Genomic DNA, 13,099 nt, shown 5'->3' on the forward strand with positions numbered 1-13,099 from the left:
TTTCCCACATTTTCTCTCACCAAATTCACCTCCCATCTTCTCTCCTTCAGACCATCCTTTAGCAGCCTCTCTTACCACATACACCTCTGTCCCGCTCACCTGCTGTCTCTGCCATCCTCTTCTCCCCCTGAACCCCCCAGAGATATTACTATGCTGATGACAGGCAGCCCCTGCGTTCAGTGTTAAGGATGAGGCCACATGTTTCAACAGATAGGAACCTGAATCATTTTTAGTGCCACGGTTTCTGTCAACATTACGTGTGGGTAACTCTGCATGGCTCTGTTATGTTAATATCTCTGGTAATGTTGCAAAAAATAAAGGGTTCGAACGCTGTTACCCATATCTTTTTATATTGCATACTGAAGAGCATCGTGACAGCTATTATATGTAAATGCATATTCTTCCTTACCGAGTGTGTGTGTGTGTGTTTAATACAGAGTTCAGCGCGCATTAGAACTAACGTAAGACACGCCTACACAGCAGCACTGCCGGTTCAGAAATCATTGGAAACAGAATAACACAAGCGCATACTTATTTTCTACTCGTATAACCTCCGGCAGTATGAATTTAACGTTGGTATTGCTTTTATCATTCGATAAATTGAATGTATAAATGTGTTTCTCAACTGTATATCTTGCTCCGTGTATACATACCTCTCATATTGCAAAATCTTTAATCGCCTTAACCGTCAGAAGAAAAAGAGTTGAAAGCAGCCGTTATTTTCTCCTGTTGCCTGACTAGCATGAATTTAACTCAGTAGCCATCTTAAGTCTGCTCAGTCCATCCACATCCATTCCAGCTTAATTGTGTTTTCCGGTCCTTTCGAGTCACTTTGGTACCGAGCAAATATATTCATCTACGTTCATATAGGCATTTAAAGTCCATTCTTGTCCTTCCCATCCAGTCCAGTCCATTCAGTTGATTTCACCTCAGTACATGTCAGTTTAGTACAATCCAGCCCCAATTAAGTCCATTCTGACCATTTAGGCTTATTCAGTTGATTCGCATCCATTCATGCTTAGACCTCAGAGCCATACAGTTCCAGTGATTTCCAGACATGTCCGGTCATTAGGTTGATCCACATAAAGGAACAGGTTTGGTTGTGTCTCTTCTGGCTCTTCACATCCTGTCTGGCTCAGTCAAAACATATCAAGTGGGTCCAATTAAGAGTAGGCCTGGTTAAGTCCGTCCAATTAAGTGTAGGTCCGGTTAAGCCTATTCGAGGAAAATCAGGTCCATTCACATATATTCAGATCACCTTGACTTCATTCCAATACAGTAATTCTAGTTTATTTCCGCCAGTCCCCTGCCCAGCCACACGCAAGCAGTTAAGTTGGGGCATATGCCACTCACTGTAGGTCATTTCAGAAATTCATTTTTTAATTTTTTTCAGACTCCTAGACATACACCACATCGATTCCTATGCGTTCAGATCAATTCAAGCCATACCTATTAAGATTTCTCCTCGAAGTTAGGTGGAGGCGTATAGATGGAACGGCTTATAGTGGTGGTGGGCTTGTGGCAAAGTGAAACTCAGTGTAGTTCGAATGGTATGCACAGGGTAAAGGTTAAAACCAAAGATACAGGCTTGATGGGGACCGTCCACCGTATACTCACCTGACTTTGTGACTCTGCACTGAGTGACTAACCAAATGGTTTCAAAGGTAGTAAATGATTTCATGAATCATGAAATCATTTACTACCTTTGATGGTAATCATGTAACCATCAAATTGACGCTTAGGTTACTATTGTGTTAAGGGATTCCAGTTAGATGTAGGCCTTATGGACGAGCGGCTGGCCTCTTTCGCCTTAAATATTTTGAATGAATAGTCTAGTGCCAGCTCCCTACTTTTTTTTTGTGGGGGGGGGAAGTTAAGGATTAGATGATGAATGGGTGGATGGTTCACCTTTGACAGTCTGGCCACTTGTTCATCATCATTTTTGCAGTACCCTTTTCTGTCTTTCTCTTTTCTTTGTAGGCTGTCATTTGCAATCCGTGTCGACACCATTCTAATTTTTTTTTTCGTTCTATTTTTTTTCTCAAAATCTGAGGACGTATTAATGCATCATCTACACCCACACTTCATTGATATTCGTCCCCCTCTCTACCTCCATTCGTATTTTTCATTCCACCCAGCTCTCAGATGACAAACATCGAGGAAGGGAGATACCTGATACATATTAATTCCTTCGTGATGTGAAAAATATTAAGCATTCCATTTTTGCTGTCGTCAGGCTTTTATTTTCAGCTTACAAGTGGCTGCCGGCACTCGAAAGGTTAATAACAGTCTCTCATATTCCTCTTAGAACGTGAGAACTCTTGTTTTTACAGCCTCCAGGGCTTGTATTCTTCAACTTATGAGGGGGATGGCTTACACTAAGGGTTAATTTATAGTTGGATTTAGCTTACCATTTATTATGACCAATATACAGTGGCATGAATATATACTTTATGTACAGCTCAGAGCAAAAACAATAAAGGTTATATAAGCAACTGATGGCGATGACTGCGTATTATTGTTATTTTGTCCAGCTTTCAGAGAAACAGTCATATGATTCTATACATAACCAGCATAATTCCGTACACATAGCATACATCACACAGTTCACGTTGATTATAGTTGCAGCATCGGTACATTCACATTTTTGCAACTAGATAATTTCCTGTCTAAGCATCACTTCATTCTTGCCCCAGGGTGACATGTGAGTACTGCGTTGCGTCACTCCAGCCACCCACGCCTCACCCCGGCCCGCTGTACTCAAGACTAGGGTGAAGGTTGTACAGGGTATGTTGGGGATGTAGCTTTCCTCTGGCAGCTTCCACACCTCTGTTACTGAAGAGGTGAAGCGTCTCTTAATTTTTCTGTGGGAAACTCTTTCTTGTAACTAAGTTGTTTTTGTAGGATTGACACAAAAAGGGGAGTGCAAATCTCCCCATTGATCTTGTTCTTCCCGGATAAACGTCTCATAGCTACTGGAAAGAGTTAATCGTAATACTGCTTGTAAATCCTGACCCATTTTGGCTGGTGTCATGACCGTCTGAATAACAGGGTATTTCTGTTCCTTGGATCAGTGAGGAGAAATACGAAGACCTTGACACGCTTACGCTTTATTTTTTCTCGTTTTCTTTTTGGGTGATATTTTCTTTTCTCTCATTTCCTTCCTTTTCTCCTATTTTTTTTTTTTTTTCCATACTCCTCACCTGATTTTCTTTTTTCATCTCTCTTCCAGGATCCATTTTTCCATTTCCCTTTTGACTTGTTCTCCTTTCTGTCCGTGTCACCTTTTACCTCTTGTGTCATTTTACTTTTCATTCATTGCTTCACACTCAATATTTTTTTTTTCTGTAAGCTGGTTGTAGTTTTCCTCTCTCTTTTTTTTTTTTTTTTTCATACACAGCAGCCATTTTTTCTTCTCGACTCGTTTTCTCATCATTCTGTTGTCATTTTACTTCCCTTTCAATTTCTTTCTGTCTTTTAATTTCTCTTTCTTCCACTTGGTATTTTTCCCTTCTGCTTTTTTCTTTATTATTTGCTACATTATATTGTTCGTTCATTTTTCCTCCTTTATCTTCGTCATACACTTTTCTTTACACTTATTGTCTTTTTCCTGCTTACGTCCTTCTCCGCCTCCCAGACACTCTCTCTCTCTCTCTCTCTCTCTCTTCTCCTTCACATCCTCTCTTTCGTTTTCAATTCTCTCTTCCTCCTTAGTACCCCTCCTTTGTCTTTCCATCCCTTTGTTCTATTAATAACTTTAATCTCTTTCCGACCACTTTATTATCTTCCATTTTCCTCTCTCTCTCTCTCTCTCTCTCTCTCTCTCTCTCTCTCTCTCTCCACAGAATTAGTCCCCCACCCACATATACCTCTACCCCTAAGCAAGCACGTTCATCTACCGTCTTTAATCATTTTGCTAACATAAACCTTGTCTGGCATCATTATCATTGGGCATAACAGTTTGAGGAATAGCACTCGAAATGGCTTGTTATATTCATGCTAATTAATTTCCTGATTGGCCTCATTAGCAATAAATTAATTCAGTAAGTAGTTGAGGCTGCTAGAGGTCAACCCAGGCCATTCACTTCACTCTTGCCCGTTAGGTTAATTAGAAATATGTTCAGGTCACTTCAGTTAGTGTTGCATTCACTGTTTTAGGTCATTCAACCATATTTAGTCATTAACAGAACCCCAAAACAGACTATAGAGAAAGCACACACACACACACACACACACACACACACACACACACACACACACACACACACACACACACACACACACGATAAAAAAAAGTGAATGGAAGAAAAAAGACAACCTCACGACATGACTCTTCCTGCTTACAACTCACTCCGTCACCAAGTCTCTCTAAAATCACAGGGCCTCGTAACATCCACCTTGCTGCTGATTAAGTACAAGTTCCTGCCTTACACGGCCATCCTTAGATTACCTCTTCATGCATAATCCTAGCAATATTCCTCCGCTGATATTCATATGCAAGTGTGAGAGGGTTAAGGGCGTGTGGGAGTTTGTGTGCTTGCTTTGCTGGCTTGCTTGGGAATCGGTATGCTTGCTTGCTGACTTGCTTGGGAATCGGTATGCTTGCTTGCTGACTTGCTTGGGAATTGGTATACTTGGTTGCAGACTTGCTTGGGATTCGGTATACTTGCTTGCTGACTTGCTTGGGAATCGGTATGCTTGCTTGCTGACTTGCTTGGAAATCGTTATGCTTGCTTGCTGACTTGCTTGGGAATCGGTATGCTTGCTTACTGACTTGCTTGGGAATCGGTATGCTTGCTTGGGAATAGGTATACTTGCTTGCAGACTTTCTTGGGAATCGGTATGCTTGCTTGGGAATAGGTATACTTGCTTGCAAACTTGCTTGGGAATCGGTATACTTGCTTGCTGACTTGTCTGAGAATCGGTATACTTGCTTGCGGACTTGCACACCTGTGAGGGACTTCCTTTAACTCATACCACCAGAGAACATCTTTTTCGTTGTATTTCTGCCACCACCAGATAATAACGCTTAACTTAGGAAATATATATAGGAGTGGTAGGGGAATTTAAGGCTATAACTTCTGTAGCTCGAAGTCTCTCCCTGAATTTAAGTTAAAGGTCGTCGTCGGATTCAATAGGTCATTTTTAGCTTATTCTCTGCCATCGCCTGACAGTCATATTCGGCTCTGGGTAGGCTTTTCAATATGAAGGGGACTGATATAGTCTTTATAATTATCTTTACTGCTAGAGGTCCTTCCAAAGATTTAATAAAATAGTCTAGTAGTAGCATGAATAAAATAATAAAACAGGGAACTGCAGGGAAGTATAACATTTATTTTTTCGATTACACACAATATGATAGAATCCCCAACTCTCATTGCAGTTTAAAATCCAATTCCCGCGCGACAGCTGTTCACTGGTGCGACACGTATAGGGGAAAAATCTCGCTAATTTGAAACCACCACAGCACAGGGATCATAGGCGAGGGTGTGAGCTGCTGTCATCTGGGTGAGGGGGTAACACGAAACACATAAAACTTACCCAACCCGCCACTGCATCCCCACTGTTCTCATTAGTGCCTGGTTGGAAAGGGACATTGCAATATCACCAAAGTACCTCACCTTCACACACACACACACACACACACACACACGCTATTGTATATCGGAAAAAGCTTGTATTAAAATTCCCGGCACATTCCCGCACAGATGTTACCGTCATGAAATCACTGGGCAATCAAATACCACAGTGGATTAAATGAGAGAGAGAGAGAGAGAGAGAGAGAGAGAGTGTGTGTGTGTGTGTGTGTGTGTGTGTGTGTGTGTGTGTGTGTGTGTTGCATGGAGTTATAGGGACAAGAAGTATCTCAAAAGGTCTCATGACCCATACCAAGGAGGTACCATGAATGAAATTGTCAGATACATGTTGCTACTCGGACAGTGAGAGAAAAATTATAGCACAGATGAAGGCTCTCCCTACCCACCTCACCCACTTGCAACACGGACACAGAAAAGGAAACGCACATATATCGGGGAAAAACGCTGGGCCGAAAAAGTTTGCAGGAAGGGAGGAAACATTAAATTTTCCAATAACTTAGGCTTCACGAAACTGTGTCTAACGTAGCTTTGAACTCTTCTACCAAGGAACTGTCAGCTGTTTTTGTTGGTAGTTAATTCAAGGTACTGATGATTCTGTGCGTGAAGAAATTACCTAATATATCATGATGGAAATGCTTCAAGTATCCATCCATGATTCTTTGTCGGGTTGGTAATTAATCAGAACATGTGCAGGTCTTCGATATATTTAAATCCACGACAAATTTATATAACCTTAAGTAACTGACCTGGAAATTACCTGGTCTCTAGTAATAATGAGCCCGGTACCTGCAGCGTTCCTTGGTATCCCATGTGCCAAGAGGATGGAGTCAGTTTTGTAGTACGGACTTGGACTCTCTCGTTATTAGAACCCTGTGTGCATCGAAGAATCGACCTATCTAGTTCATAACTTTTGTTTTATATTTTTGTTTTACTGCCTACATAACCAAAGAACTCCTTAAGATTCTCCTTACATTACCACAGCAACCTCAACACACCATCACCATTATCACTCACCTCCACCAGTACTGTCACACACCACCACCACCACCATCACAACACGCCGTCGCCACTGCCACCGTCGCACCACCACCACTGCCATCACGCACCACCATCATCACCACCAGCTCCATCGCACACCACCACCATCTCCATACACTACCAACAGACACCACCATCATATACTTTACAACCACCACCATCGCATACCACCACCACTATCACACACCACCACACGTACACCACCACCACGACCACCCACCGTCACTGTCACACACCACCGTCCCCATCACAGTCTGGCCATCACCTAGGAAGCCAGGTGGTATCGTTACCATGACAACGGCAGCACCTAGGTGACCTTACAGTAGGTGTGTCGGGTTCAGAAATGTTTTTTTCAGCTCTGACGTCATCAGAATGTTGTTTGTTCCCACTCGCGTTATTATTATTAATTACAGAATGACTGTCGCCTCACAGTTGTTGTGAGATCTCTCTTACGTCTTGCACTGCTTCATATTGCAGTGTGCTTGTAAGTATTTATCATAATAATTAATTTTCGTTTCTACATACATTTCTCGTACATAAATTTATATAATATTATCCGTATTATAAAATTTACGTAATTTTTCATTAGTATTATTATAGCTGTGAGTTCTGTCTTTGCTTTGATAACATAGTGGAAACTTTGTTGTATTATATTACACACACAAGATCCGGAATAATTGTTTTGGCATTTGACAAGGCATGTTGGCGGTTTATTCATGACTGTACCGGTCTGTGCCTCACTGTGAATGTACAGTATATGTGTAGTTATGACCATTATATATGAAGGTAGTATATGTTTGTGAAAGTACGTTCATCTGTATATATGTGTGTGAATATGAGTATGTATGTGTCCATTTACTATATCTGCATGTTTTTACACACTTCCATGTGTGTCCGGAAATACAGTATGTATGCAATTTATATGGTACCCAGCTTACATTCTGCCATTGCATTAGCGGCGAATCTGGTGAATAACCTGCCAGCAACAACTTTCCGCCTGTTTTAATGCCTAAACGGGACGGACTTCAGACACGAATGGATCACGTCGGTGTAACTTGCTTGTTTGTCATTTAAGCCTACAGCTTCCAGTGCGCAATATTTTACATGGTAGGAGGGGATTTTGTGCAAACATACACAATATTATCAATTGAAAAATATCGAAATATATGTCAAAAAATTATTTGTCATTCTGTCTGTCTGTCTCTCTCTCTCTGTAGTATACCGGTATATAAGTATTCTCTCCTGGAGCAAAAAAAGTTCGACTGGAAAATTATGTTGTTTTCGCACTTTGAATATAATATCAGTCTGTAATTACATACCGTATTTTTCTGGGGAAAAAAAAAAAAAACATCCTTTTGTGCAGAGTTTCGTGCCGGACCGTACCGTTCTGCCAGCCTTGCTCATAACCCAATATGACGACCACAAACACCACACAGCTCATTTCAGTGGGTGTCTAACACGTCATTTGTTAGTGCACAGTCCCCTAACAGATTACAACACCTTTCCCATTGGGGTACATATTGTGTCCGGGTCTCACGCTTGTCTTATAACCGAGGGAAAAAATGACCGTAATTAATAGCCATCCTTTCTCTATCCCTCCCTCGATCCCCCGTCCCGTCAGAGCAGGGTTGGAAATTTGGGAGTGGGAGATTGATTGTTGTGTGTGGTGGTGTGGCTGTAATTTGGATTATGTTGTTGGGCCGCGTTTGGGAGCGGCTGTAGTGTGTGTGTGTGTGTGTGTGTGTGTGTGTGTGTGTGTGTGTGTGTGCTTTGTTTATTTCCTTTTCAGAGGGGATGTAGGGGTTGATTTTTTTTCTATTATTATAATATCAATATAGCTAAGTAACTTGCGTAATCGCTTGTTTGTCTTACTTAGGTCTGTCATCGTCATCATCATCATCATCATCATCATGATTGTCGTCGTCATCATCATCACCATTGGGACATTCGTACAATTCTTACATTCCTATTCTTAATCTGATAGCTAAAAAATATTGTTGTAAAAACAGAAATTGTTCGGAAGTAACCCGATCCGTAAGAAGGTAAGAGCACTGACAGATCCCCCCACAGCCATATGAGAGTAACTATACGTCAGCTAATGGGCTTTTCGCTAAGAGCTGTCATCCTGAACTTACTCCCCCGTGTTATGGATCAGCTGTAAATCCCCTAAATTGTCTTAACCCTGAGTGCTCCGTCACTAGGGATCGTCTTCAAAGCTTTTTCCGCCTCCACCAGAGACCGAGAACTCTAGATGCAATATCTCCTGATTTCCTTTCGCATTTGGGGAGATATGTCCATAATGGAGTTGGTGAAGCTGACGGCGAGGCATGCCTCTGCATTGCATTTGATACTAATCTGCCGACAAGCAGTATCAGCCTTATCTATGCCATGGGAAATGTTTGTTGATTTGTCTGAATATCACGTTGACTTCCAGACTCGTAAATTACAATAGATTAATTATATTCACTACTACATACCAAGCCTAACTCTCTCCAGCTTTGGAATTCTGCACACGTACTATGTTTGAGGTTTATGAAAGACACCAAGAAAAATATCACTATAACTGGTGGAAGGTAATGTCAGAGGCGGATCCATCAATAACTAACCCTCATCCTAACACAAAACACAACCTCTTTTAGGTGACGTGGGAGTTGGCGTCCCTGCCCCTGCACTGGTCGACACACTGCGTCTTGCTATATACCCGCTGCGGGAGGTTTTGAGTGCTTTCCACATCAGAATCACTCCATCTTTGACACCCACATAGCCACCGTTTCTCTCATGCCATTGCAGCCTCAAGGGAAGTAACTAGATTGACAATCGAGCCACGTCCACTAGTCCACTACCGTCATTCCTGTCCTCACCTCTTACCCACACTCCAGTCCCCCAGTTGACAGATATTACAAATTAGGGATTCACAGACATATTTAAAAACCGACAGCCTGTCAGCACGTAGATTGCTTTTGCCAAGTATATTAAAATTTCTCTTGACCTTCGTGTCCAGGTAAGCTAATGAGAGTGTGTCAGAGTACTTTAAGGTAATTCATCGTGTCCAGGTAAGGTAATTAGAGTGAATCAGTGTACTTTAAATTTACAGACAATTCTTTGTGTCCAGGCAAGGTGATGTGAGTGTGCCAAGTGTAATATTTGCAGATAAATATTTGTGTCCAGGTAAACTAATGGGAGTGTGTTAGAGCAGAATGAAATTTACAGGTAACTTATTAGGTTCAGTTAAGCTAATGACAGTGTGTATGAGTCGAATAGATTTTGCAGTTATCTCGTAAAGTCCAGGCATACTAGTGAGAGTGTGTCAGATTACGCTAAATTTACAGGTGACATTACGTCCAGGTGTACTAGTGAGTGTGTCAGAGTGGAATAAAATTTTCTGTTGGTTCGTAAATAAGCATGTATCAGTGTACATGAAACTTATTACATCCAGGGGAGCTAATAATAATGCGTCCCTTCCCTACAGGTAACCACTGTGATGATCCCTGTGGAGGTGGGGTGGGCGGCGACGGTGCAGTGGGTAGCTGGGGACACGCTGTGCCGGGTCTTCTCTTTCTTCAGGATATTTGGCCACTACCTGTCATCTTTCATTCTCGTCTGCATCTCCATAGACAGGTGAGGTACGGGCAGGCGGGACAGAGAAGAGTTAATGCGAGAGGGAGGCGGAAAAGAGAGGGGAGAGGAGGACAGAAGAGGGGAGAGGAAAAAGAGGTAGTGAAGAGGAGAAAGGTTGGGAAAGAAGGAGAAAAGTAGAGAATAGGAGAGAGTAAAATGAAGGAAGGACATGTAAGAAGGGGACGAGGAGCTATATTCTTTCATTCATGTTTACATTTTACGCACTAAATGACTTAATTACATTAGCCCAGCGAGTGTCCACAATAAGTACAAAGTCTGTAGAATTTCATTAAAGCTCTACCCTTTTGTTGACTTTGTGACAGAAGTAATGGTGGTTAGAAACAGGAGGAGTATGTGTCTGAGCATTATGTGAAGAGAATGATAGACTAAGTAGGAAACGGGTAGAGGGTAAGCTAGAAGAGACGATGAGAAATTGAGGGTTGCATAGGATGACAAAGTAAATTAAGAATATGTGGAGTATGCGAAAATGGCGTGAAAATGGCGGAGTATGTGACTAACAAGAACTGTAGGAAGAAGGTGACAAATGGAGAATGGAGAAACATTGAAGTTATAGAAAAAAAACAAGAGAGCTACAGACGGTATAATTCGAGAAAAAAGCAAGTTGGTAGAGGATGACAGAGGGAAAAATAGCTGAAGAAGTTAATAAATAGTTTTAAAAATTGGTGTGTGTGTGTGTGTGTGTGTGTGTGTGAGAGAGAGAGAGAGAGAGAGAGAGAGAGAGAGAGAGAGAGAGATTAGAGGAACATTTGACTGAGAATACTCCAAATATGATAAATAAGAAAGATATTAAGTATTATACCTGTACGAATGAAAAAGAAGGGAAAAAAGATAGAAGGTAGAGAGAGAGAAAGAGGCTAAGAAAGGGAGAGATGAGAGAAAGACATCAACGAGGGAGAGATTGGGTGTCAAAGGGAGAAAGGAAGAAGAGTTGGAGGAGAATAGGGAGAACGTCGTAAGGGAAGGCTTAATGATGAAATAGTGTGATGGACGGGAATGAACTGGAGAGATTACACACACACACACACACACACACACACACACACACACACACACACACACACACACACACACACACACACATTCTGAAGTTAATATTAATGGCCTCCCTTGGCTTGAATCTTAAGGGGTAAAAAATGTCTCGTATGCAAATGAGTTACTTAAATATTTGGTCTGAATACCTAAAAATGAGGAGTTGTTAAAGATTGAGAGAGAGAGAGAGAGAGAGAGAGAGAGGACATAACCATCCGTACCGTGTAAAATACTGATGAGTGTAAGAGAGACATCTGGAGAAAAGGTAATCCATCCTCGTTTACTCTCCCATAGCTGACATAAAGGAAGAATAATGAACTAACTCCTATAGCCAAGTCCCGGTAAGAATATAACGATAAGGCACACAGGGGACAGAAGTCTGGATATCAACTTGAGCCATAAATCACACACACACACACACACACACACACACACACACACACACACACACATCTCACCTTTCCACCCCCTCCTCACCTAATTCAGCGCCGAGTGTAGCCCTCACAGTCAGGCTATGAGTGAACTACTAGAGGGAAGACTGCTGGTGGCACCTGTCCCCGCCTGGTGCTGCGATATGGACTGGGGGACACAGGTCTATAAAGGGACTGAGGGGTACGAGTATATGGGTCTTTGCCTTGCTGTTTGACTTAGGAAGGGGCTGGAGAGGGCTATATGGATCTGTATGTGGATGAAGGGGGATTTAGGTATGGGAGAGTTGGCAATAGGAGGCTAAAGTGAGCTGTGTTGGTACTTAATGGGGTTGTGTTGGTATTGGGAGGGTCTGTGTTGGTGCTGGAAAGGGCTGTGTTGGTATTAGAAGATGCTGGTTAGTTCGGGAAGAAAGGAATATTTTAGTACTGGAAGCAACCGCGCTAGAAAAAGGAAGAGGCTGTGTTGTGAGGCTATTCTGTGATGAGAGTCTTGGTTGTGTGTTTAGGATCTTTGCTGTGTGAAGATGGTGTTAGCTGGGTGTAAATTTTGCATGTGTGTGGATATCTTATACATGAGCTGAGGATCGCTATATGGGGCTGTGGTTAATGTGAGAGTGGCTGCTTGATTGATGTGGTGACTGGTTATTTAAGTGACAGAATAGTTCTGCCTGGAGATTAGCCAGAATATACTGAAAAAGATAAAAAAACAACTACTCTGAATATTACTTGTTTTTTCTTGCTTGTTGAAGAGCAGTTACTACTGTTTATGAAAATATATACGCAGTGAGGCTAAATTTTTGGGCGCATTGAACTTCCAAGTGTCTGATATGCCGGTTATTTGTTCTCGAGTGTGGAATTGTAACTGAGCCAATCTCGGCAACGGGCACTAACAGTGCAGACTGATGCAGTACTTCACGGTTTCACCATGCGCCGCCGTGAGAGACTGAAAGGTAATTCTTGGAGCGACAGTGGGTGTCAGTAAGAAATGGAAAAGTTCTATAACACCTGGAAGACTCTCCAAAGCGAAAGAGAGGTATTGGAAGGCGGTGGGAGCTTTGGCAGAGCGATGGTGCATTGTTGTAAAATGATTGAAGAAGTATCAGACGGCACTGGATAAAATTTGGTCCTGTGGCATTCGGTGATAAAAAAATTTATTAGATATCGTATCCTGCGTGAGTCTGTGAGCAGTGAAGTGTAATGAAAAGTGCTGGGATGGATAAAGCGCAGGGAGTTGCAGATATTCAAAATTTCCAATGAACTAAAAAGAAAATGGAAAGGCAGTGAATTCCACACAATATTGGAAAAGTGACAAAGTAATTTAAGCTGCAATTTCCCAAGGATGAAAGGATAAATGGTGCTGGAATT

General features: G+C 41.9%; 1 protein-coding gene across 1 annotated transcript in view; it reads left to right on the forward strand.

The window, feature by feature from the left end:
- LOC145393393 (adipokinetic hormone/corazonin-related peptide receptor variant I-like) overlaps nucleotides 1–13,099 on the forward strand; it is a 90,798-nt gene that overhangs the window by 37,280 nt on the left and 40,419 nt on the right. The window contains exon 2 of the mRNA XM_080267488.1: nucleotides 10,105–10,253. Within this exon, the coding sequence (XP_080123614.1) occupies nucleotides 10,105–10,253 (149 nt within the window). The remainder of the gene's footprint in view (nucleotides 1–10,104; nucleotides 10,254–13,099) is intronic.

The sequence above is a fragment of the Coenobita brevimanus genome, chromosome 24, assembly GCF_032717465.1.
Source record: "Coenobita brevimanus isolate Jiangsu-jjx chromosome 24, ASM3271746v2, whole genome shotgun sequence".
In the NCBI taxonomy this organism is placed as follows: Eukaryota; Metazoa; Arthropoda; class Malacostraca; order Decapoda; family Coenobitidae; genus Coenobita; species Coenobita brevimanus.